Consider the following 11,687-nt stretch of genomic DNA (forward strand, 5'->3'; position numbering starts at 1 on the left):
GAGTGTTCTGTAGAGCAAGGATTTTTGTACGATTAAAAATTTCCAAAACCAATCTTATTAAAACAATAAAATTTACAGTAAAATGAAGAAAATATAAGCAATCTGGAAGTATGGAAATATATTCTCAGCTCTAGTGCTGTCACATCTTTGAAATCATCTTTCTTATTCCCCTTTTTTGAATAACACTACTATAAATGCAAAATACCGATTGCCCAGTTATGACAAGAAGGGAATTTGTCTGAACTCTTTAGTCTGGAATTGTCTATAAACAAACTGGCGGGAGATGTTAGACTATATTGAGAAACATCTGCCTCCAGCTCGGTTATGAACTATTCCAGACTGTTGAACTCATAAAAAGGACGAAACTGCAGTCTATGGATGTCCTAACCAGACTGTCGGTACTTTGCATGTCGTTCTACCTTAGCTTTGGCTTAAAGGCAGTACCTTACTGCTTATAACATATTATATACAAAGTGCAGCAAAAAAACTGGGACAAAGTTTGCATCATCGAATGGAAGTTAGCTAATTTATTTTTAATGAGTGTTTTTCTTTTTGTTCCTCACTTCAATTAGAAATTAATTTGTAATCAGTATTCTAGTTTGTTTTGTTTTTGAGAATTCTTACAATGTCAAGAAAAGATATGCTATTTTAAAGCTATTTAATCAAAGAGAGCGACAGTTTGTTTTCTTGATGTACCTCGGCAAACAGTGTTTGATGCAATGCGCCGTTTCAAGAAGCATGGAAGTGATAGTCAACATCCAAGAAATGCACAAAAACGAACAGCGAACACTTCTGTTAATCATCATGCCAATGAAAAACAAGTTCAATGAAATCCTTGGGTTTCCACTAGAGAGGTCGTTGGTGAAACAGGAATATGTGACCGATCAGCGAGGCTAAGGGCAATCAATAACAGAGTAGGGGAGACCGGGGTTAGTTGTTACAATTTTTTTCAATACTTTTTTACGCTAAACTATTTCAAGTATTTACACTTGTAAAACTTTAAAATGCATCTATCTTGTTTAACATTCATAACATATTTTTTAAAAAAGGATTAGAAGCCACTACTCCCAAATATCTCAAGTTTTTTGAATAGATGTAGGTTGTAACAACTTACCCCACCACCGGGCATGTTGTTACACTATATGGGGTTATTTTTGGCATTATATTTTAGTATTAAAATGAATTTTACACATTTTGTGGTTTATTCTGGTATAATTTTAAACATTCTTAATCACACTAAAAATCAAAAACTTTTTGTTTTTACAGATTTACTTCGTTAATGCTTTATTCTGATAAACTATCATCATCATAATCATTGTCCGCAAATTACAATTTTTACAAGCATATAATTTATCAAACTTAGCACATCGGTCATGTGCCCGTTTGTCACAATTATGGCATTGAAGCTATTTAGTTGGTTTTTTGGATTCTGAGTATGGTTTAGCACTCTCTATGCAGAAACAGTCTTTATCATCTTCATTCGAAGAATGCACTGTTAGGACGCACTTCTTCGCATTTTTTTTTTTTTTTTTTGTCTTTGTGTCTGTTGATTTCTTCTCTGTTAGAGACAATTTCCTTTTCACAGATTTTTGTTTCCCAGCTTCGGCTTGCAAAACATTTTTCACTGGTTGATCTGTTAAAGTGGTGCTGACCTATGGTTTCCACTTGGGAACCTTTACTTCTGCACTGCCTGCAGCGTTGGAGAAAGACCTACATTCGAATAATACATTATTTATTATTATTTTCAGTGCTATAATTATTATTTATTCAACTGTACATATTAACAATAAATTGAGTCATAGATTGAAAGAGATCAGAATTATTATTATTATTATTTCTGGACCCCCCTCCATATTGTTTACCCCTAGTTTTAAAAATTTTCGACCCCCTTCAGAATTGGGTCGTGGCCAACAGGTGTCCCTTCTCCCCCCCCCCCCCATGCATGCCCCTGCAGACAAATACTTTACAATTTCCAAAAACCATCAGCCTATTTCTGAAGAAAACAAGCTCGTGCTGCTCTTAAGATGCCAAACACTTTTGAGACAGGTCCGCAAGCAGGGCTGCAGAGTGGGAAGAAAAATAGCCGACTCCGACTCCAGGATTTTGAAACGTCCGACTGGCTTTTTTATTTATTTTTTTGAGTCCCCCTCGCCTCATAGGAAGGGGGGAAAACCCCAAACAGAGATTGAAATATTAATTCCTTTTAATGAAATTTTCGCGTTGTATTTTATTGTAAACCTAAGATGCATACAACCTTAGAAATTCAATTTGAAAATTAAATTATCCAATAGTTGCGATTTCTAAAATGAGATTGCTTTAAAATCCCATTTTTAAAGAAATTCAAAAGGATTAATTTGCTCCCATTTAATGTTTAACAAATAGATGTTAATCAAATCCTGTGCTTTCAATTTTTGAAAGCACAGAGAAGAGTGAGAGAAAGAGTTTTGAGGGGAAAGAAACTTTTTTGCTAAGTCAGAGAACGTTTTTTGAGGGGGAGTTCCCCCCCCCCCCCCCCCCACACACACACACTTCCTGGGAGACGCCCACTGGTGGGTGACACCTCAGAAATTGAAATACTTTAATTCTAAAAAAATTCCCTGATACTAAATCTTAAATTTCATCTTGAAAATTTCAACAGAAATGTTGCACTATATTGCGGAGAGAGGTCGGGTATTTGTATGTCTGGAGTAAATTTTACACAAAATGTGGTGGTATACAGCTTTGTACGAATAGCTTTCATTATACCTACATTTCTTGGCTCAATTTTTAATTTTATTGGCAGCTTCAGAATTAACCTTAATATGAAGATTTTAGGATTAACTACAATTATTGAGTGTTGTAACAAATGAATCATGTACTAATTGTATTTTGCATTATTCAGTGATAACCAAGCTTTTTTAGATAAAGTCTTTAGATTTAAAAACGCATTTATATTTTTTGGGATCTTTTGGATTTATGCTTTCATGCCAACACTTATTTGAATTTACCAAGCATCCTCAGAAGTTTCCCGACTTGCTCAAGCAATAAATACATTCCTTTTACTATTTTATAACTGAGACTGAGGTAAAAAATAAGTTATTATTTTTATTTGAAAGTGAATAGAAAATTTTAGGCAACAAAACTGTTTGCTGACAGTTGCTATCAGTTAAATAAAGTTAGAAAATATACAAACTAGTTCACTGCGTAGGTAGCTGTTACAGAAAGTTCGTTAACATTCAAGCCAGCTGGTTATCACAATGACAGTTATTTTCTTATTAGTAATCTTTTATACATGCAATAAATTTAATTGGTAGTCAGTTGTTTAAATAATGCAAGGAGAGTCTGGAAATTAAAGGGAAAAAACCCGGAGTCGGCATGTTTTCGAACGACTCCGACACCCCAAAATTAGTCCAACTCCACAGCCCTGGGCGCAAGTCACCGCGGGGAGAGATTCCTTTCACTGATGAGCAGCTCTTTACAGTTCAACCAGCTCATAACTCTGAGCAGGATGGATTTGGTCTGTAGACACTCCATGCCTCTTGGCAAATGTTGAACATCGCCAAAATCCGAAGTTGGTCTTGGTGTGTGGCAGAATTTGCACAAGTGACAAAAAAAAATCTCTGGTTTTTGTTGAGGAGGGCGTTAAAATGAATCAAAAAGTTCACCAGCAGGGCATTTTAGAAGCTGTTGTACTTCTGTGAGTCAATAAGCACTTTGGCAATGCAGACTGTATGTTGCTTTTAGAAGCTTCACACCAGATCACATTTCCAAAAAGACGAAAGTGATGCAAAGTGGATTTTCCGGATATGATATCTTTAGAGTGGACACCTACTCGCTAGACCTCAATCCCATGGATTACAATGTATGGCCTATTTTAGAGTCTGCGGTCTGCCCTAACTCACACAAAAGTTTGGACTCTCTAAATGAATTGCTTCAGTGGGAATAAGATAGGTGAAAGGTAAAAGACTTACCGTTAATTTCTGAAAATTACAATAAGCTGCTTCGCTTCTGTACAACAGCAAACGGCGGCCAGTTTCAAAGCAATTAAATTTTTTGATTACTAAAAGTCTACTCAAATTACTGTTGTTGTGTTTTGTTTATTTATTTATTTTTAATAAAGTTGAATGAAACATTGCTTGTCGGGTTTTTTTGCTGCACCCTGTATTCTTAATTTGAAAAATCACTATTTGACATGTAAAATTCATCAAGCAACCAAATTTTTAGTATAATACCTATGTAAATTTTCTTAATACATTGAAGATCACAATTTATTTGAATTTTTATATATTGCTGCTAGAAACGTGGAAAAGTGCTGTGTTTGAAGATATTGATCCAAGTGAACTTCCTTCTCAGTGGGCTGGTACGAAACCTGATCCTGAAGGGCATCCTCTGGCAAGTATTTTCTTTTTTAACCTCAAGCTTTTTGTCAATAAAAAGTACTGATGTTTTGACCTAATGTAAGAGGAACTAGTAGTGTGTTCTGCTTATTGGAGCATTTAGATCTATACAGTATTTCTGTATTTGGCGGATGTGGTTCTCCAGGGAAACTAAAGACGCTCTAAATTACAAGCAAGCCGCTTTTCATAGGTTTAAAGAAACTGGTGACTGTGCTGATAGACCCCAATATTGTAAGGCAAGGCATAAATTTAAATATTTGGTACGAATTCAGAAAAGAGAGTTGGAGCAAAGACTGGCAGATACCATAGACAGGAATCTTAATTTTTTTTTTGCGTATGCTAATTCGGGGAAAGTTCGAAATAGTCATTATAGGCCACTGATTGATGAGCACGGAATTTTAATCCAAAACGATAGGGATATTGCAAATGTTCTTAATAACTTTTTTCCAGTGTTAAACAACAACTGTGTCTCAACAGTTGACTCTATCAAGACACAAGCTATTATGCAGCTTGAGGATTTTGTGTTTTCCAGGGATGATGTTTTACTTCGTTTGAAAAAAATTAAAGAGACTAAGGCTCCGGGACCAGATAATATTTGTCCAAAAATTTTAGTTGAATGTGCAGAGGAATTAGCAGATGTAATTGTAAATATTTTCAATGCTTCATTTAACTCAGTGACAGTGCCAGAGGATTGGAAGCTGGCTAACATTACACTGCTCTTCAAGAAGGGGTCTAAGGGAGTGCGAGAAATTATGAACCTGTGAGTCTACCTCGGTGGTTTGCGAAGTTTTTGAAACATTGATAAAATCTAAGATAGTAAATTTTTTAGAGACTAATAATCTATTTCACGTAATAATCTATTGACTAGTTTTCCTGACGGTTTCAGGAGAGGTGAATCTTGTGCAACTAATTAACTACATTTCTATAACAAAGTTACCATGGCTTTAGACAATAAGAAGCCAGTACTTCTTGTTTACATTGATTTTCAAAAAGCTTTTGCTAAGGTACCACACATTGCCCTGCTTAGCAAGTTAGCTGATATAGGAATAGGAGGGAAAATTATCATTTGTGTAAAAAACTGGCTGACCGGAAGGAAACAGGGTAGTTGTAAGGGGAAATTATTCTAAATTGAGTGAGGTTTTAAGCGGGGTTCCTCAAGGATCAGTGTTAGGGCTTGTTTTGTTCATTGTTTTTATGAACGATATTCATAAAAATATTTGTGGAAACATAAATTGTTTTGCTGATGATGTCAAAGTTATGGGGATTGTAGAAAATGAAGAACAAGAAATCAGCTGCAAGAGGATCTAGATCATATTACGGAGTGGGCTGATAAATGGGGTATGGCTGTTTATGTTGGGAAATGTCAAGTGCTATATTTAGGGCATGGAAATAAGTACAAGTTATTATTTGCAAGGTTCAGTCATTAGTCAGGCAGAAAAAGTTACTGATCTGAGTGTCTTAATAAGTCAGGATTTAAAGTTAAGCCAACAATGCGGCATAACTAGTAACTAAGCCAATAAGATGCTTGGGTTTATCAATAGATCTATTTCAAACAAATCTAAAGAAGTTCTTCTGCCCTTATATAGAAGTTTGGTAAGACCTCATTTGGAGTATTCTGTTCAGTTTTGGTCTCCTTATCTTAAGAAAGATATTAATGTATTGGAAAGTGTTCAAAGGTGGGCTACAAGGCTAATAAATGGACTTTCTCATTTAGACTACGATTCCAGGCTTAGAATGCTAAAAATGTGTCTTGAGGAAAGAGACCGAGGGGACATGATTCAGTTGTTTAAATTTATTAAAATGAAAGATGTTATGGGGCTAAAGTTTAGCACTGAAAACAGGACAAGGGGTCATTGTTTTAAGCTATTTAAATCTCAGGCTAACATGGATATTAGGAAAAAATATTATTTTAGCAGGGTAGTGGAGCTTTGGAACAGCTTATCAGAAGAGGTGATAATGAGCAAGAGAGTTGATAGTTTTAAGAGGGCCATTAGGACCAGCTTAGCTGAACCCAGAGCCTGTTGCTGGTCGTCACTTTTGTATTTGTATTATTGGGGTTTACCAGATTTTTATTGATATTAGTCCTATCTGGCAAAAACAAAGTCTGTAAAGATTTTTAATTTAATATAATGTATATTAAGCTTTAAAAATAATGTGATTTTTGTGTATTAATATTAATAAAGTACTTAATATTGTAACAATGTTATAATTAAAAAAGTTGTTTTTATTATTCTAATGAGAAAAATGTGATCAAACAAAACTAATTTTATAAAAGCTTGCATTAAAACGAAGCAAACATTTGTTGTCCTGAAATCAAAATATTTCTGAATTACATGAAGAATTTAACATAGTAGCTATTTAATAAATAAAAATACAATTACGTCATTAAAAGAAATTTTAAATTCAAATTTTCTGGCATGACAACTAGTGTGGGAAACAGGGTAATTTACTGTTCAATTTTTAGCTACTAAATATTTCTATTTAATTGTTTGTTTTCCCCTCCAACGTATTTTCCTATTTTTACACCATATTTTGCTGCTTTTTAATTTTAATATGTTAAAATCTTTAATAATATTTTTCTTTTAAATACTTAGAAATTTTAATACCATGAAAAACTAAAATATAATTTTTTAAACCTAATACCTATGAAGAATGTAAAAATACTAATGATGGAATTAAATGCAAAAGCTATCTTAGGAAATTCTTAACATTACATGATAGTTTTCATAGGTTGAAAGTATTATTTGATTTAAATTGATATTAAATATTATTTTCATGTGTACAATCTTTAATCTTATTTTTTTAAATCTGTACATTTAAATTAATTTATGAAAAATATATATGTAATTTTTAGGTTTGTATGGGAGGTCAAGTCCCATGTTCCTACTACACTGCCCCGAGTCGTCGATTATCTACAGAATCTGACTTGACAAAAATAACTGTTGATAAGAAATCTGTATTCCCTGTTGAATTAACTGTTTCTGATGTTGGTTCAACTTTGCAATGGGAATTCCAGACAGAAAATTATGATATTGGGTTTAGTGTGTGGTTTAGACCTGAAGGTGGCATTGCAGAAGAATTAGTACCTTTACAGCGTGTTAACTGTCATTTAGTGCCTGAAGATGGCATGATCGTGTGTGACAAACCAGGGAAATGTAAGTTATTTTACACTTTTTGCATTAACTGTTAAGACATTTGGACTGTGTCTGTGATGAAATGTTGTCTGATTGATTTTTAATTTGCTGAAATACTTGCTTAATAGTGTCATATGAACCACAGAAGGAACACAAATCATTCCTGATTTTTTACAAATAAATAAGGTTAAAAAATATGTACACATAATATATTCCGTATAATAGATGAATCCATTCAGCTTACTTTTAAAATCAAGATAAGTTCTCTTACTATTCAATAATTTTTTAAGATTTATAAATATGTTATAATGGTTAGATAATATGTGATTTTGTTTTATGCTTTGCGTAAAGATAAGGTTTCCATCATCATGTATGTTTTTAGTGTAAAATAATATGTTGATTGTTGAACAATTACTTTTCTTAACTATATTAATCATGGTGTATAAGAAAAACTGCAAATTTTTATTTTTTTCTAAACTGTAATTTTGGATTAAAAGCAATATTCAGGGTTCGTACGCTCTGGGAAAAACCTGGAATTATCAGGGAGAATGACATAGTTAAAAATGTCAGGGAATTTCCCAAATTTGGCCAGCTAAATTTTTTTTTTTTTTTTTCAATTTTTTACCAGGGGATTTTGTTCTATGAGATTTAATCTTCATTCCTATCGATGTTTCTTGAATAAAAATGACGCTGGCAATAAAAAGAGTGGCTGCCGAAAAACGTTGACGCCATCTTTGGTCATGCACAAAATGGAAGTAGACACAATCCTTAAGTGACTAACTTTCCAAAAGCGAATTCATTCTGTAATTTCAAAATATCAATATCTCTAAAAAATTCATAAAGTTCAAAATTGTATCTCCGTCGCCAATTTCCAGTCATTGATACCACCAAAAATTACCTTCCAATGACATCAAACCTTTTAAGATTACCAAAAGCTGACCAATTTGAATCTCATTTTTAGATTTACACTACTTACTGGTTTTTAGATGTACTGTACTTAGTGATTTTTAGTGCTCTACATATTGATTTTTAGATCTACCTACATTATGTGTGTAAATGGGTGACTTGACCAGTCTTGTAAAATTCTTCTCTCCTCCCCTATGCCTTAATGGTGTGACCTAGCTAAATCTGTTCGAGTTAATCTGCTTGCATGATATGCTCGTATATGTGTGCAACCCGTTTGCAAAAATGAGCTATTCCTTTTCAGCTTTTGCATGAATTTTTTACATAGCCTATTGGTTTTAGCTCTTGTTTTCACGTATACAAGTGTTATTGATCTTTTTAAGCTATTGGATCATTTTTACCTAACTAGCGGATTATCCCCGGTTAGTGTGCCACCCTATTCCGCGGATTAATCAGGATTTTACTGTACTTATATACCTTAAAACTTATAGTGAGATAGATTTGAATTTCTAATTAATAAACATATTGTACACATAGAATGAAAGTGGCATGTCTCATAATAGGCTATCATTATAGATGTGCACCTTTCATTCTTCCTGTGAGATATTTTTGGCAAAATTAAGTTTTATTACTAATATTTTGTTTTCTAAAATTTCAGATATTTTGAAATTCGATAACTCTTTTAGTTGGTGCCGAAGTAAGCATATTTTGTATCAGGTCCAAGTTATCCCTCCAAAAAATGGCAGAAATCCTGGATATGAGTAAATGGGAAATATTATACTCTTTTTCAAACTTTTGTTGCCTCTCATTATTGTATGTTTATCCATGTTCATATTACTGTTATTGGGCGTGTTCCAATGTTGTAGTTCCTGCACTTCTAAAAAAGAAAAATGTTTAGGTGCCTTGTGTCTTTATTGTGAGTAAAACTTTGAAAAGTTTTTTTTTTTTATATTTACATTTTTTTTTTTACTTAAGGATTTAAGTTGAGTGTATAAAGTTTACTTAGAATTTATTAAATATGTATTGTATATATTGAATTGTACAGTAAAATATGCATTTGTATCATTTGTTTGAAGAGGTGTTATAGGTTATTTTACTGAAAGAGAGGTAACTTTATTTTTTTAAGATAATTATTTTGGCAGGAACAAACTTGAAACTGTTATGAATTTTGTGTTAAAACACTATCTAGAGAAGTCTAACAAATGCCTCATTTTTATTTTATTTTATTTTTTATTTTTTTATTATTATTTTTTTTTTTTACAAATAAACTGATTCAATATTGTTTTTAATAGCTTAAAAAGGCTTCTTTTTTTGATATTACAATGTTTTTAAAAAATATAAATCGTTATTTTCAGAGCATTAAACAATTTTTTAGCAGCACAGAATGAAAAGGGAAACTTATGGATTAAAGATGTTTCAAGTCTTAGTATTGAAAAGCTGTGCATTAGATAGAGGAGGATGTGCCACAGATTAAAAGATTACCTCCTAAGCAATTTCCATTATATTCTATGTTTACGGGCCATCCATTAATTACGTAAGGATGATTTTGGCATTTTTGGACCCCTCCTCCCCTTATGTAAGGGTATGTAAGATTCCCCCCCTGCTTACGTAAGATTCCATTTCGTTTTACAAAATAATAAAATGTTAAAAAAGGATCAGTTACCGACACTAAAACTCTCAAGTAAACGTAAATCAAAAATTCTTATTTTTCAAATATATTATATGATGCTATACTAATATTAAAAATAAAGCATACCATGAATAGCGCAATTCTTTAATTATATTTTACACTATACATTCTTTATAAAACAAGTAAAAAACAGCTCCTTCTAATGCATTTTTTACCTTCCATAAGCAAATGAAATATCTCTTCCAAACCACTTGAACGCGCAATTTCTAATATAAAATATTGATTAGGAAAATATTACATAAGAATGGGTTTGACCCCTCCCTCCCCTCAAAGTAAGGGTATGTAGAGATTTTTGAAACCCCTCCCCCCCCCCCCCGGGATCTTTACGTAATTAATGAATGGCCCCTTATCGCAAATTTGCATTATGTGCAAATATCTTCATTAAAAAAATCAGTTATTTGAAGTAAGTTTCTTTAAAATCGAAAAAAAAAAACCCTCAAGGTACTTTTTATTTTTGTAAAAAGAAAATATATTTACTTAATTCCTTTAAGAAATATATTGCAGTAATTTGGATGTTGGATTTTTTTTCTCCAATTATCAATTAGTTTTTCAGTTATATTTTTATCAATGAGAAAACATGAGGATTTGTTGACTTTCAATTCAGTTTTAAAAGTAGCAAAAAATTCTAAAAAGTTCAAATTAAGGTATAGCTCTAAATATATAACTTCCTTATAAACCCCTGAGTTTCAGAATAAAAAGACCTAAAAAAAACATTTTAAGAAAATAGCTGTATTTTAATCTTCTAGAAATTGTTTAATGAGACAAATTTGAATAATTTACACATTTCAAAGACTATTCGTATAGCTTTTAGTTTCAGCTCACACTATTAGGAATCTAAAATATTTGTAGTGGGTTAAATTAAAATAGATTTATGCATAAATCTCTTAATTAAATGTTTGACATAAATTGAATATTAGCACTTTCTAGATCATATAGTTCACTGAATCATAAATATATTTAATATAAACTAAAAAACAAAAGAATTTGATTTCTTAAAAAATACAAAGGAAAATATGGGCTAAAAGTTATTTAAATATATCAAAAAGATTAATTGAATTTTAGCATTTCAATTAGAAATTGTTTACAATTCAGGTTAACAAAGTGATGAATCCAACTTATTCAATTAGTACTATACTAAACATTTTTTTAAGTTGGCACTACTAAGATACGTAAAAAGCAGTCGCAAACTTTAAAATATGAAAGACAATACCGATAAAAGTACGAATAAAAAGAGTCATACTGTGGAACCCCAATTTACATATTCCGTCAGACTAGTGATAAAAAACGCGCTAAGCAGAAAAACATAAAACCCGGGTGCAAAGGTAAAAATCTGAGAGAGCAAATTGTTCATAAATTAACTTACCCAATGAACTAGTGAGAGGAATATTTACTAGTTTGTTAACTGAATTTTTTTGGATTTTAATAATCGTGAATAAAAATTGTTTTAGAGTTTTAATGCTTTGAATTGAGATGCCTTTCCTTCAGGTAAAGAATGCAGTAACTAAGCTTTCACAAATGAAAAAAAAGTTTATGATGCTGAAAGAAACTCTTACTGTGACCAATTTTGAAAAACAGTTCTACCAT

General features: G+C 32.1%; 1 protein-coding gene across 1 annotated transcript in view; it reads left to right on the forward strand.

Moving 5' to 3' along the window:
- LOC129220393 (SEC14-like protein 2) overlaps positions 1 to 10,399 on the forward strand; it is a 56,282-nt gene extending 45,883 nt beyond the window's left edge. The window contains exons 10-13 of the mRNA XM_054854807.1: positions 4,277 to 4,375; positions 5,013 to 5,020; positions 7,231 to 7,531; positions 9,072 to 10,399. Of these exons, the coding sequence (XP_054710782.1) occupies positions 4,277 to 4,375; positions 5,013 to 5,020; positions 7,231 to 7,531; positions 9,072 to 9,178 (515 nt within the window). The 3' untranslated portion in view covers positions 9,179 to 10,399. The remainder of the gene's footprint in view (positions 1 to 4,276; positions 4,376 to 5,012; positions 5,021 to 7,230; positions 7,532 to 9,071) is intronic.
- Positions 10,400 to 11,687: the final 1,288 nt, after the last annotated feature.

The sequence above is a fragment of the Uloborus diversus genome, chromosome 4, assembly GCF_026930045.1.
Source record: "Uloborus diversus isolate 005 chromosome 4, Udiv.v.3.1, whole genome shotgun sequence".
NCBI classification, from domain to species: Eukaryota; Metazoa; Arthropoda; class Arachnida; order Araneae; family Uloboridae; genus Uloborus; species Uloborus diversus.